General features: G+C 44.0%; 1 protein-coding gene and 1 long non-coding RNA gene across 4 annotated transcripts in view; one reads left to right on the forward strand and one right to left on the reverse strand.

Annotated features, from left to right (window-relative positions):
• Positions 1-15,283, forward strand: part of cryl1 (crystallin, lambda 1) — a 19,425-nt gene continuing 4,142 nt past the window's right edge. Inside the window, exons 1-7 of one of the 2 annotated variants that reach the window (XM_061841807.1) lie at positions 1-152; positions 335-442; positions 1,135-1,261; positions 2,364-2,525; positions 3,827-3,922; positions 4,015-4,113; positions 13,756-13,864. In XM_061841807.1, the coding sequence (XP_061697791.1) occupies positions 127-152; positions 335-442; positions 1,135-1,261; positions 2,364-2,525; positions 3,827-3,922; positions 4,015-4,113; positions 13,756-13,864 (727 nt within the window). In that variant the 5' untranslated portion in view covers positions 1-126. The remainder of the gene's footprint in view (positions 153-334; positions 443-1,134; positions 1,262-2,363; positions 2,526-3,826; positions 3,923-4,014; positions 4,114-13,755; positions 13,865-15,283) is intronic. The other variant, XM_061841808.1, reaches the window with a different exon arrangement.
• Positions 10,566-15,283, reverse strand: part of LOC133512311 (uncharacterized) — a 19,081-nt gene continuing 14,363 nt past the window's right edge. For both annotated transcript variants that reach the window (XR_009798161.1, XR_009798160.1), the window contains one exon: positions 10,566-10,773. This is a non-coding gene — a long non-coding RNA (uncharacterized LOC133512311). The remainder of the gene's footprint in view (positions 10,774-15,283) is intronic.

The following is a 15,283-nucleotide window of genomic DNA, read 5'->3' on the forward strand; positions in this document are numbered from 1 at the left end:
CTTGCCATAGGATGCATGTAGCGGCCATGTAGTGTGACGTATGAAGGGGCGGGGAAGAAACTGTTCCGTTACGAAGTTCGCCACCTATTTAAAAAAAAAAAAAAAGATCATATGAGCACTTAAAACATGAAGATCATCACAATCATCGGCAGGTGAGGGACACTTTATAGGTTTGTCGTACGTAATAACTGGCTAATTGTGAACTTTTACGCGATGCACTTTACCATTAGCTCAAATTTTCGGATTGTGCATGAACGCTCACTGTATTTGTTTTGATATTTGTTGCTTAATTTGAACACAAATTGAGCGCTTTTGGTGTATTCGTGTGTTCCAGTGGGCTGATTGGGCGGTCGTGGGCAACCGTGTTCGCCAGTGGAGGCTACAGCGTGAAGCTCTACGACAACCAACCGGGACAGGCCGCCAACGCAATGATTGAGATCAAGTTAGTATTCATCAAAATATTTCACGATGAATGTACAATATGCGACCCATTTGTTTCGTTTGTGTACTCAGATTAGATGGAAAATATTTTAACACCGGAAGATGCTAGTTATTCGGCTAGCACATATTTGACTCAAAGGAGGAGGAGAACAAAAACAATGAATGGGTAATGTTGCATTTTTCTGCCCACAAACTCTCAACTGCACAACTTGACTGCTCTCTTTCAATTTGCATCTTTATTCTAAGCAACCGGCTAAGTTTGAAAATAAAAGTGCAATCTTTTTATGACTAAGTTGCAGAAAATACAGATACTTGTTTTGTGTACACAGGAAAAGTAAGCAGTCACTAAAAGAGCAAATACTCAAGTTCCTGTACTTCGTTACTTCCAAGTACTGCTTCGGCATAAGTACACAGTGTGATTACTTTCGCCAGCTTTTGTAAAAGCATCATCTTTCTCTGTGTGGGCTTAGTTTACACAAAGTGCAGAAAAACAGAAGTGGAATATTAACAAGACACACAGGCAGGGAGGTCTCGCGTCATCAGGCTGTTAAGTAACTTTGAGAACAACAACAATGGGTCTATGCTCACGGTGACATGTTTGGTTAAACTTTACATTGTGTGTGTGTGTGTGTGTGTTGTGTGTGTGTGTGTGTGTGTGTGTGTGTGTGTGTGTGTGTGTGTGTGTGTGTACAGGAAGCAGATGATGGAGCTGCAAGAAATGGGAATGCTGAGAGGCCAGCAAAGTGCAACGCAGCAGTTGGCCTTGATAAGCAGTCACGAGGACCTACAGCAGGCTCTGCAGGGGGCGTTTTTTGTGCAGGTATTTTGCTTTGCTGTGGGTTTGTAGTTTAATCATTTACTTTGTAAGCATCCAAGAAAATTTAGATACATCGAAGGATCAAGTGGTTCATTTATTGGATTCAGTTTTGTTTTTAACTTTTTTTTTTTTTATGTATTGTGCAGTTATTAAGAAAGGCTTTTATCTTCTTCTTTTCCTTTCGACTTGTCCCGTTCGGGGTCACCACGGAGTGTCATCTTTTTCCATCTAAGCCTATCTCATGCATCTTCCTCTCTAACACCCACTGTCCTCAACAACAATCAACCTTTTCTTTGGTCTTCCTCTCGCTCTTTTGCCCGGCAGCTCCATCCTCAGCACCCTTCTACCAATATACTCACTCTCTGGCCTCTGGACGTGTCCAAACCATCGAAGTCTGCTCTCGCTAACCTTGTCTCCAAAACATCCAACTTTGGCTGTCCATCTAATGAGCTCATTTCTAATCCTATCCAGCGGGAACCTCAACATCTTCATTTCTGCCACCTCCAGTTCTGCTTCCTGTTGTTTCTTCAGCGCCACCGTCTCTAATGCGTACATCATGGCCGGCCTCACCACTGTTTTATAGACTTTGCCCTTCATCTGTAATCTTCATTCCTCTCCTTTCCAGTGCATGCCTCCATCTTTCTAATTGTTCCTCCGCCTGCTCCCTGCTTTCACTGCAGATCACAATATCATCTGCGAACATCATGGTTCAGGGGGATTCCAGTCTAACCTCATCTGTCAGCCTATCCATTACTACAGCAAAACAGGAAGGGGCTCAGAGCGGATCCCTGATGCAGTCCCACCTCCACCTTAAATTCTTCTGTCTCACCTACGGCACATCTCACTGTTGTTCTGCTGCCCTCATACATACCCTGTACTATTCTCACATATTTCTCTGCCACACCGGACTTGCGCATGCAGTACCACAGTTCCTCTCATGGTACTCTGTCATAGGCTTTCTCTAGGTCTACAAAGACAATGTAGCTCCTTCTGACCTTCTCTGCACTTTTCCAAGAAAAAGAAAGGCTTTATGATGGCAGCAATTAGTCCCAGAAATGGCCTCATTCAAGTTAAATTATGTTTTTTGTTTTTTTTTTCATCCTAGGACTGCATCTTTGAGAATTTGGAGGCAAAGCAGAACCTGTTCCGGGACGTGGAGCGCCTAGTGAGCGAAGATGTGATCCTGAGCAGCTCCACTTCCTATCTGGTGCCCAGCGCTGTCTTCTTGTTGGTTCAAAACAGGAAACGCTGCCTTGTTTCACATCCGGTTCGTGGAGCCATTTTTAAGCCCGACCAACTTGAAAATTTGAATTTACATCTCATTCAGGGTCCACTCGGGAGGGCGGCATAAGGCGTGATGGGGGCAGACGCTGGCACATCTGTGCTGGTCTCCAGCCTAGTCGTCCCCCTTCTCTGTCCTGCCGACCCACCAGTTTTTCGTGCATCTTAAACCCATCAGTGGGGGTAGGGCAGTGTCGAGGGGGTGGGGAGGAGGACACTTGGCCACTTGTTGTCACTGGTATCTCCAGGCAACTTTTATATTGAAAACTGTTCATATAATTCACATTTCCCATGATGCGTTAATGACATCAGAGAGAGAGAGTTACTAATATCTGCAATAAAAGTATTGCGTTGTTATTACAGTGAATCCCTGCATATTTGTGTTTGGGTATTCACACACTCACCTATTTTGGGATTCTTGGAGGGAAGGGGAGGGGGGGTATTCTCACCAACTCAATCTTTTTATGCTTAGGCCAAAGCAATAAATGTTTTTTTACAGCCTCTTCTTGCCATTGAACAATGTTAAAGGCAGTTGAGGAGTTTCATTTAGACCAAATAGTGCATTGCCGCCAAAGTCAATCATCTATAAAGAAATACAGTAAAGAATCGGTTCTCGAATGTCCCCGTTTTCAGACAAATTGGTTTTCGAATGAAAATTGAGATTTTTTTTCGCTTCTGTTTTCGAACAAAAATCGGTACTCGAACGGTCCCGACAAAACCTGGAAATAACATATTGCTGCGACCAGATCATCTTACGCTTTGTTGTGAATTTCCGCGCCGCTGAAAAACCCGGAAATAACATAATGCGCACGGCACAAGCAGCTGATCCACACACAACGCGTTTTGTTATTGTCAATTCGAATGCCCCCCCCCAAAAAAAAAACAGAAATAACGTCGCGTGCGGCGCAAGCAGCTGAACCACCCGCCCAAAAAATAAATATATCTCATGAATTATTTTATTATATAAAATATTTAAACTGGGCATGTATTTCGACTATGCAGTTTATTATCAGGAAAAGCTAAAAAAAAGGCTTTAAAAAGCCCAATTCTTTTCGGCTTGGAACGCATTTCTTCTTTTTCCATTCATTATAATAGGAAACATCGATTCGGTTTACGAACAAATCACTTCTCGAACCGTTTTCTGGAACGGATTGTGGTCGAGAACCGAGGAATCACTGTATAAACCTTTTTTGGAGAGTGTCAATCGCGAGCAGTCCCAGGTTTGAGAACATGACATTAACGTTTTCTTGGGTACACACTTTTGACGTCATTATCCGATGTGACTAGGTCAACCCGCCCTACTACGTAAAACTTGTGGAGCTGGTACCTCACCCGGAGACACTGGTGGCTGTTATGGAAAGCACCTACGCCCTGATGACCGAGGTACAAAAATAAAACCGTTGAAAATGTTTCTCACACTGATATTTTTTTATTTCAACAGCGTATCAGACTCACTTGTTTTATTTTGCTCTCAGGTGGGTCAGGTGCCAGTCCGCCTGAAGAAAGAGATTGACGGGTTCGCCCTCAACAGGGTGCAGGCTGCCATCATTGCCGAGTCTTGGAGGCTGGTCCAGGTCAGTCCTGCTACATGCTTAGAATGAATGGATGAAAGTTTAGAACCCCCCCCCCCCCCAATTATAATGAAGTTGGGATGTTGTGTCAAACGTAAACAAAACACATCCATTCATTCATATTCCATTCCGCTTATCATCACGAAGGGTGCGGGCGTGCTGGATTCTATCCATCTATCTTTGGGTGAGAGGCAGGGCACACCCTGAACTGGTCGCCTGCCAATTGCAGGGTACATGTAAACGACTATTCGCACTCACCTTCACACCTATGGGCAATTTAGAGTACTCAGTTGACCTACGCTGCATGTTTTGGGGGATTTGGGACGAAACCGGAGTGCACGGGGTGAACATGCCAACTCCAAGCAGGCGGGGCCAGGATTTGACCCCTGATCTTCAGAAACGTGAGCCAGATGTGCCAAACTGCAATGGATGATTTAAAAAAAAAAAAAAAAAAAAAAAGGATCAATTTAGGGATCATTAAGATTGCTCAATAGAAGGGTTGATTCTGGCTAGATTCTGCAATCAAACTTTATTCCTCAGGTGGGAGCCAGGAAGTTATTTTACATGATCATAAATTGAGGTTCCCGACTGTAGATTTCACGTGTGATTAAAGAAATGTGCTCCTCATGATGCACTTGTGAGTGAATGTGTGAAATTTGATCCCCGTGATCCTCCGGTCCAAGATATTTGTTTGTGTGCACTTATTTTTTTTTTTTTTTTTAAATCAACGCACGTCCTCATGATGGGCTTCTGAATGTGTGAAATTTAAATCAAGACACGTCTGTGCAAAAGCTTCATTTGCTCTGAGTGAAAATGTACTGATGCTTTCTGCGTCTTGTCAGTAAGTACCAAGTGATCTTTTGCTCCTGATGACAGTAGTCATCATTTGATCACACTTTCAACACGTTCCATTTATGAATCGCAATTATTGAGACTTTTCAGCAAGGCCGTTGTAAATTTTCAGGCCTGGTTTGAAAGTTGTTGCTTAAGTGAACATGAACATGATTTCCAAGTTTTTCTTTGTGCTTGTTAAGTCAGTACAGCGGTACATCTACTTACGAAGGTCTCTAGTTGTGAAAAATTCAGGTTACGAAATGCCTCCTCGGAAAAATATCGTCTCTAGTTACGAAGCAAGATTCAAGATACAAATTCCACTGAGTGTAAACATCCTGTATCTTGGTTTGTTTGAGCTCCTCTCCCATTGGCTATCGCCGTAGCATCTTCCTAATATCCCATTGGCAGGAGGGACGTCAATCTTTACCCATGATGCTTTTCTTTTCCCTTGGACACCCGACTGTCACCGAATCATGCTAGCATACATTAGAAAAGTACAACTTTTTCGTGAGTTTTTCATTGTTTTTTTTTGCAAGTTTTGTTCATCTTTCTTCACCACGGGCCCCGAGAAACTTAAGTGGTACAGTGAAGAAAATAAGTATTTGAACACCATGCTATATTGCATTTTTTTCCACTTAGAAATCATGGAGGGGTCTGAAATTTTCAACGTAAGTGAATGTCCACTGTGAGAGAGATAATCTCAAAAGAAAAATCCAGTAATCACAATGTATGATATATTTTTTTAATGATTTATTTGTGATACAGCTGCAAATAAGTATCTGAACACCTATCAGCTAGAATTCTGACCCTCAAAGACCTGTTATTCCTCCACTTCATGTATTACCCTGAATCAGATGCACCTGTGTGAGGTCTTTAGCTGCATAAAGACACCTGTCCACCCCATACAATCAGGAAGACTCAAACTTGTAACGTGGCCAAGAACAAAGAGCTGTCCAAAGACACCAGAGAAAAAAATTCTACAAGCTTGATGGAAAAAGGTCCACTGTTGGAGCAATCATTCGAAGATGGAAGAAGCAAAACATGACGGTCAGTCTCGATCGGAGTGGAGCCCCGTGCAAGATATCACCTCGTGGGGGTCTCACTGATCCTTAGAAAGGTGAGAAACCAGGCCAGGACGACACCACAGGACTTGGTCAATGACCTGAAAAGAGCTGGGACCACCGTTTCCAAGGTGACTTTTGGTAATACACTAAGACGTTATGGTTTGAAATCATGCATGGCACCGAAGGTTCCCCTGCTTACCCCAGCACATGCCAATGACTATTTGGATGATACAGAGGAGTCATGGGAGAACGTTTTGTGGTCAGATGAGACCAAAATAGAACGTTTTGGTCATCATTCCACTAACCGTGTTTGGAGGAAGACGAATGATGAGTTCCATCCCAAGAACGCCGTCCCTACTGTGAAGCATGGGGGTGGTAGCAGCATGCTTTGGGGGTGTTTTTCTGCACATGGGACAGGAGGACTGCACTGTGTTAAGGAGAGGATGACCACGACCATGTATCGTAAGATTTTGGGGAACAACCTATTTCCTCAGTCAGAGCATTGAAGATGAGTCGTGGCTGGGTCTTTCGACATGACAGTGACCCGAAGCACACAGCCAGGAACGCCAAGGAGTGGCTCCGTAAGAAGTGTATCAAGGTTCTGGCGTGGCCTAGCCAGTCTCCAGACCTAAACCCAATAGAAAATCTTTGGAGGGATCTGAAACCCTGTGTTTCTTAGCGACATCACAAAAAGCTGTCTGATCTAGAGAAGATCTGTGTGGGGGAGTGGGCCAAAATCCCTCATGTGGTCTGTGTAAACCTGGGGAACAACTACAGGAAATGTTTGACCTCTGTAATCGCAAACAAAAACTAAAGACTTGGGTTTCTCAGGTGTTCCAGTACTTATTTGCAGCTGTATCACACAAATAAATCATTTAAAAAAAATAATGCATTGTGATTTCTGGATTTTTCTTTTGAGATGATCTCTCTCACAGCGGACATGCACCTATGATGAAAATTTCAGACCCCTCCCTGATTTCTAAGTAGGAGAGCTTGCAATGTAGCAGGGTGTTCAAATACTTATTTTCTTCACTGTCACACTCTTACATGACAATTAACTTTTGTTGAACGACTGTTCTTTGACGCCTGAGGGGGCGCGTTCTTGATCGCTATTCGCAGGCAGAAATGAACTAAGTTCAGTTAATGTTCACACAAAATAAGAAGTAGTTCCGGAACTTTTGTACGTTGAACTCATTCAGGTACAAGACTGGAGGTCACAGTGACCAACCCGCAAATCCATCACAAACCGGTTCCTCGTGAGACGTCGTAAGGATTTTGTACGGTATTAAAACACAAGACACGCGCGAAGGGACATTTGTTCTCCGTGTTTGTTACAGTCTTGATGAATACGTGGGAAGACAACATGCCGACAACAACTTTCTGCCTTCCGTACATTACTCTTGTCTTTCAAAGCGAAAGACAACAAATGTAAGGATTTGTTTCAGTCCGATTTTGTCAACTTAACATTGTGAATTATGACAAGCGCAAACCGGCATTAAAAGTGCTGCGATGCATTGCCTGTGTTTTGAGGAAGTAAGTGGAACTCTAAAGTTCACATTCTCACAAGAGGAACATTCGTCACAGATGACTTTTCACTCATACATTGTTGCGTGTCCACGCTTACAAGGAGGGACACACAGTGAACTATTTTCATGTCACAATTCATTTCACTGGCAAAGATTGATTTGATTTACAAGTACAGTGAGTTTTGAGCTTGGTCATGGAACGGATTATAGTCGTAAACGAAGGTGTTACCGTGATATTAATACATGTAGACATGTCTCTTTGTGCCTGGCACAGCGTTTGCCTTCATTAAGTGCATTCTTTGTTTAAAGTGTTTTATTTTTCTTCTCTTTGGGCTTCACTGATGAGCCAAGTGCACTTGTTGGTCTTTTAAGAGGACTGAAAGAAAACATTCCAGAGACCAGTGATGTGCAGTACTGCAACATTTTGCTTCAATACAATACCAAGAAAGTGCGGGGGCAGATGCTTGAAGCCACCATCAAATTGATCAATATCTAAAGGTGGACGGTTTACTCATGAAAGTTTGTCACAATCAAAATAAATTTGACTACAGAAAGGGTGGAGTGTTGATTCAAATGACAATTTGACAATGTCTATGTACAGAATTAGCTCCTGCTTATTGACACAAAGCAGGCTGTGAATGGGTCACCTTTATACAATTAACACGAAATCTTCCCTCGCCTACGTGGCAGCCATCTTGAATGCGGGGCGTTGACGTGGCGGCCATGTGAAGACGGTTAAAGCTATTGTCTGATGTACCTAGCGCAGAGAGAGAACAGTGGCCCTAACTCTGAGAACTACAGAAAAAGTCTTGAACGTGCTTGTTTTTAGTCCAGCGTTAAATTCATTTAATGAGTCATTTATTTATTGTCTAGCTGTTTGCCTTTTGCAACAGATTTGGAACTAGGAAGCACATGTAGGGAACTCACATTTGGTGAATACTGGACTAACCCGTCAACAATGTCATGGTGACCAAGGACACTGGCCTGGTACATTTGGATGATTTGTGAACCTTTAAAACATCCATCCATTTTCTCTCCCGCTTATCCTCACAAGGGTCACGAGGAGTGCTGAAGCCTATCCCAGCTGTTAACAGGCAGGAGGCAGGGTACACCGTGAACTGGTTGGCAGCCAATCTCAGGGCACAGAGAAACAGCCGCACTCACAATCACACCGAGGGGCAATTTAGAGTATCCAATTAATGTTGCATGTTTTTGGGATGTGGGAGGAAACCGGAATGCCCGTAGAAAACCTATGTAAACATGAAAACTCCACACAAGCGGGGCTGGGATCGAACCCGGGTCCTCAGAACTGTGAGGCCAACGCTCTTACCAGCTGACCTGCCGTGCCGCCACTTTAAAACATTGTCAAGCTTTTTAAAAATATTTATTTACAATCACTTTGTACTGTACTGGGTGTTTTAGCGCATTAAAAAAAAACGACAATAATTTTGTAGAGTATAGTAATTTGGGTACATTTTCCTCCCAAATAAAAGTGCTTCACTGTAACGGATGAACAACTATATCGATGACCCCACACCCACCGCCTTTATTTCCCGGTTTATCGAGGCTCCACTGTACATAGCAAACAAATATGAGAATGTTAAAGGGGAAGTCCAACTCATTGAAAATAAAAATGTAATCAGATGGATCATGTCATTGGTACTGTAACTTTAAAATAAAGATTTTCATCAGGTTGTTTATCCCTGCAATTTGGAATGTTCCCGGTCGCTGACATTTTGGCGAGTCACATGACCTGCATGCGCAAATGTGATGTGTCATGTGCTCAACCTGAGGCTCGGTTGCGTTCCTACGCAGTTATTGTCAGCGCTGATTTCTCGGATTTATCCTCATCTGATGAAGAAATGGAAGTATCGGTCGCTCTGGTAGACGGAGGAATACGTCCATACAGATTTGAACCCGTAGGCTGTCAATAATGTTGAATATTCGGATGGTTCTTCGGACGGGAATGACGCAAAGCCTGACTGCTCGAAGGCCTACGCGCGGGACATAAGTGCGTAAACAAAGGCCCCCGGAGCTCGCTCGCGGCCGGCTGCCGGAAGAAGCGTGCGAGCTCCGGGGGCCTTTGTTTACGCACTTATGTCCCGCGCGTAGGCCTTCGAGCAGTCGGGCTTTGCGTCATTCCCGTCCGAAAAACTTAAATATCTGATAAAAATCTTTATTTTAGAGTTACAGTACCAATGACGTGATCCATCTGATTACATTTTTATTTTCAATGAGTGGACTCCCCCTGTAAAGGCCCAGAATTGGTGATTTAGTAATAAGAAGCAGAATGTTCTCTGGTCTTGAACTGGTGGTTTCGCAGTTACAGGTTCAAACAAATATTTGTAATGAAAGTATACATCTCATGACATTAGAATCCACCAGTTGGTGTTATCAATATTTGGCTCCATCCACCCACCACTACCGTGTTATTCGCCCTTCACTCGAGGAACCGTTGTTGTCTCACCTGACCGGAAAACTGGCTCGAATATTCTTCTGTTCCCGGTTGGAATTTTGCACAGGTTAATCTTAGCTGATCTTATTTCCAAAAATCACACACCGCGCCCGTTTTCTTTTGATCCAGCCGGCGCGAGGTACGAGTCTTCTCGGCACGCTATTGAGGAATTCCCGTGTAGTGTTGCATTCGAGCGGCGCGTTCGCACCCCGCTGTGGAAGTTCAGGCTCCCTGCGAGGCTCCCGTTATGGGAATCAACCCCGAGGCTTCCATTATGTGGAAGCTGTTAAAAACGCCACTGTGCTGTTAAAAGCGGACCACGTTGCCCAGAATGCACTACAGCGTCGACTCCTTGGAGCACCAGCGACTTGTTTTATCCAAAAGCAGATGTGACAAAAACAAACTCAATACAGAGAATGTGGAGATGCAACGATAGCTCGAGTCACAGTTTTGAGGCCTGCCCGGAAAAAGTCTCATGAAGAGTTTGTCATTATGAGTTTTGAATGACTTGCCATTAATAGCTGAAACGCTGCGTCAGCTTCATAACGTCAGAGCCTGTCTGTAATCACGGTAATTGCTGTTTGACAGTGGCGGCTTTTCCAATTGACACGCAATCAAACATTAATATCTTTGACATTGTCGCAAGAGATTGTACTTGCCTGACCGGAACGATCGCTTCGGGTTCTTTGGCTGTTCTCGACGGGGTGAACCGACAGGTTCGTCTGGATTGGTAGCCACGATGAGAATGCGGGGCAGTGCGTCACTCGCTTAAATGTTGTCCCGCCTGATTGTTTGTGAGAGGAAAAACACAAATCAGCACTGCAGAAGTTAAAATGGAAAGGCGGGCAGAGGGGGCGGCGGTGTCCATAGAACACATTTTAATGACAAAATTTATTCATGGGACGGCTGGAAAGCGTTGGCCTCACAGTTCCGAGGACGCGGGTTCAATCCCGGCCTTCCCTGTGTGGAGTTTGCATGTTCTCCCCCGTGCCTGAGTGGGTTCTCTTCAGGTTCTGCATAAACATATGCACAATTAACTGGACACTCTAAATTAAAGGGGGAGGGGCGGGATAGCTCCGTGGTTATTGCAGGGCTCAGCAACCTTTTTGAGGCTGAGGGCTACTTCGTGAGCACCGATCGTGTGAAGGGCGACGTGACCTGTTTGCGGCAAATTTCAGACTCGGTTCATTACATAAAATATTTTTGTTTTAATTTATTGTACTAAATGACATTATAGGTATTTTACAATTGTAATTCACGTAAGCAAGTCAGATTCAGAATTTAAAGCACAAATAATAGTAACACTTTGCGGCCAATGGTATTTTTAAAAAGACCTCACGGGCGCCTTATATGGTCCTCGCGGGCTACCATTCGCCCGCGGGCACCGCGTTGGTGGCCCCTGGGTTAGAGCATTGGTTTGGTAGACCAGAGGTAGCGAGTTCGTTTCTCACTGGGGCCTCCACTCCCCAAGAGGGGTTGCGTCAGCAAGGCCATCCGGTGTAAAAACTGTGCCAAACAAATATGTATACATCTGAGATGACACAGTTGTAATTGGACACTCTAAATTGCCCAAAGTTGTGATTGTGAGTGCGGCTCTTTGTCTCCATGTGCCCTGCGATTGGCTGGCAACCAATTCAGGGTGTACGCCGCCTCCTGCCCGTTGACACCTGGGATAGGCTCCAGCACTCCTGCAATCCTTGTGAGGATAAGCGGCTCAGAAAACTGATGGCTGTATTCATAGTTTTTTTTATCGTTTTCATTATTGTCTTTTATGTTGAAGCTTGCAGATAGCCAATTAATAAGAAAGATTAGAGACTCAAAACTGACTGAAAGAGTGAAAAATGAGCAAGATTTTGTGTGTGCAGTTTTAGTTATGTGCCGGTTACTTGGAAAGCAGTCATCCGAAACCAAAAGATCAAAAGTGGCTGACAGTGAGGTTTGGCGTTTGTGTGTGAGTGACCCTGTGGTCCCAGTTATGTAACACCCCCCGACCCCCACTACCCCCTCCAATTACGCCGAGAGAGAGAGAGAAGGGGGTCCTTGAGTTAAGGCCAACACTGGAAAGCAAAGCGGCTGAGAAAGCGGATGCTGATCATTGTGGAGGAAAAAGTTCCGCCTACCTGGCCACTTAGCTAAGATAACAGGCTCGTTGTTGAACGGCAGACTTGAACAAAGAGCGGCCTGTGAAGCCCCCCCACAGACCCGATTTGCTCCCAGCTTTGATTTCCTACAATGTGACAACGTCACCTGAACTGGATGGACTTTGCTTCGTCGCCACGCCGCTCAGTCCTATTATCCTCCGTCATTCGACCTCATCTTTAAATCCTCAAGCGGATCCGGAAAGTCGGACTAAAACCGAATCATATGACATCCGAAGCAATATTTCCCATTGGAAATAATGTGAGTCAAATCAATCCACTCCAGACACCCCAAAAATATGAACAAATGTGAATTTTATTCAGAGTAATGACAGCTTTCGTTCCGAAAACAGAGTGAAATAAATATAAAAGACGAAAGAAATTGATACAGGCAAGGAGGGGACGGAGAGGAGCCATTTTCTGAATTCTTTCTTGAATTATGTCATGTTTCCTGCCATTTTTTCCCCCCAAATGGTTGGCACCAGGAACTTTCTGTTGTATTGTGCGAAAAGATTACTCGAGACAAAAAGCTATTTCCACAAGGCAAGCTTTTATGATCAATTCAGCCAAGAACGAACATCCTGTTTGGACAATATCTGCATAATGTCCCACTAAAACTGAGGCCTTCAAAATAAAAGTAGAACATTATAATACAGTTTCATCACACTTTATTTGGCCCTAGCGTGGCTTATTTCGCAGTCACATTCAAACTATTTTGTGCTTGTCTATCAAGTGCGACTTAAATAAGCCACCATGTCGTCCCACAAAATGTACGTTACCATGTGCTTTTTTTTTTTTTTTTTTTTTTTGAATTTTCTATTTTGGAGGTCCAACTTATACAGGATGTTACGCAGCGTTTGAATTGTGGAACACATCCTGCCATCTTTTGTACCTTTTATGCTCAATTTACGGAAGGCTTCGAAAGGACTTGTATCAATCTTGGAAAATGAAAACCGTTGGCCTCACAGTTTTGAGGACCCGGGTTCGATCCCGGCCTCGCCTGTGTGGAGTTTGCATGTTCTCCCCGTGCCTGCGTGGGTTTTCTCCGGGTACTCCGGTTTCCTCCCACATCCCAAAAACATGCGACATTAATTGGACAGTAAATTGCCCCTAGTTGTGATTGTGAGTGCGGATGTTTGTCTCCATGTGCCCTGCGATTGTCTGGCAACAAGTTCAGGGTGTCAGCGTAACCCTTGTGAGGATAAGCGGCAAAGAAAATTGATGGATGAAGGTCCAACTTATGCAGGATGTTACGCAGCATTTGCATTGTGGAACACACCTTGGCATCTTATGTACATTTTATGCTCAATTTACGAAATACTTCGAAAGAACTTGACTCAAATTTGGAAAATGAAACAAAAACTGAGTGCATAAATATATGAGGGGGAAAAAAAAAACAAAACATCAAAACCCAAATCTTGAGTACAACAGATTCTACTATAGTCCTTGTTTTTCCGTCGTCATCCTGAATTCCAACACTCCCTTCGTTTTGGAGCATCTTGCCCCTTTTTCAACTCTCAGCCAACCATCTTTAGGACTCATCTTTACATCACTTATATGAACATGTCTTCATATCAAAGAGTATGGCTTGTCTTTGTTAACTCTCACGCGTCCATTTCCATCCTCAGGACGGGATCATCTCTGTCCAGGACATTGATTTAGTGATGTCAGAGGGTCTGGGAATGCGCTACGCCTTCATCGGTCCCATGGAAACCATGCACCTCAATGCACCCGAAGGTAATGGCGTCAAAGCACACTTTTTGTGTTTTATGACTCGTTCACCGGCCTGGTATCTATCCCCAGTCGCAATGACGAGAACTCAAATCAATATTTAGTGTATGCAGTCACTGTGATTTGACGCCGTCGCAAATCTGCACATTCGAGCACGAAAAATCACACGTGTAAAATTTCTTACGAGTAGAAATATGTAGACATTGAAACGCGTCGCGTATTTTCTGTAACCTTGACCAATGTTCCCTCCCTCGAAGCTACGCAACTGAATATTTGCGCACTTGTCGTACACCCTGAGCGCACATGAAAACCGATCCAGCGCAGTGAACCTCAGCCTGACGTCTACTTCCCCTTCCTATTTTACCGGACACCGCCCCCCTCCGCTCTTAAAGGGGCACACTCATAATTACAAACAGAACACACACACCCAAGTTTATTTCTCCGGGCATGACTAGGGGGTCTACTCCCGTAACTTTATATCTGCGGGCACGACTGACCACACCCGTACATTTTTTCCAAACGTGAGTGAATGGTGTATGTGCGCTTCAGATTCGGTAGCAATCTGACAAAAAAAATAACACAGACAAATTTGTCTTCAATGGACCCCTGGAAATGAAGTAAGTGAACATTAAAATGGCTGCTTCAAACCAAAATGACAGACTTTCTGTGTCTTTTTGGTCATGGATCTTTGAAACTTTTTTTTGAGTCTACTCATGATGGACGTGTCTCCCAAAAGTCATGTTGCAAAGTTCAATTGGCTTTGGGGGCTGAATTTTAAAGTAAATTTTCTTCGTTATGACGTCTAACGCTTTCATGTGGTGCAGCTGTACCTAATGAAACGCATGCCAAGGGTTAATAATAATGAACGCATGCCTAACATGTCGTTCGCGTCCCACCTTGCATACACTACATGCTGTGTGCCGCGGCATTGCCGAGAGTGAAACGTCAGGTAGATGGAGAATGTCGGCTGCGGGTGTGAAAGCCACACAAGTCAGCGCGCCTGTGAGCAGGCTCGCCAACAAAGGCTCCCTTTGACGGCCGACCCCTCGCACCCGTCGCCCAAAGCTCTCATGATGTCCGAGGCACAGATCTCGAACCTTGTAGAACTCCTCAAAATAGTTCCAATCGCACGGCGAAGACACGATTGTGGATTTCCGCCAGAATCAACCGGCTGGGGAGCTTTTCCTGAAATGTTTTATTTTTCCTCTGTCGCTAACCAAAACAGGAGCACATACAAAGATTCGCTTAATTCGCTGCCATTGGCGGCTTTAGAAATCAAATATTCGTGTAATCTGTGAAGGTTGGCAGTAAATAAGTGATAAAACCTTTTTTACTAAGGAGCCAGAAGAATAGTTTGCAAATTTCATACTCTACACTCGAGCTGTGGGATATGTACAGCATTTTATACTTTGATATATTTTAGGA

The sequence above is a fragment of the Syngnathoides biaculeatus genome, chromosome 14 (genome assembly GCF_019802595.1).
Source record: "Syngnathoides biaculeatus isolate LvHL_M chromosome 14, ASM1980259v1, whole genome shotgun sequence".
In the NCBI taxonomy this organism is placed as follows: domain Eukaryota; kingdom Metazoa; phylum Chordata; class Actinopteri; order Syngnathiformes; family Syngnathidae; genus Syngnathoides; species Syngnathoides biaculeatus.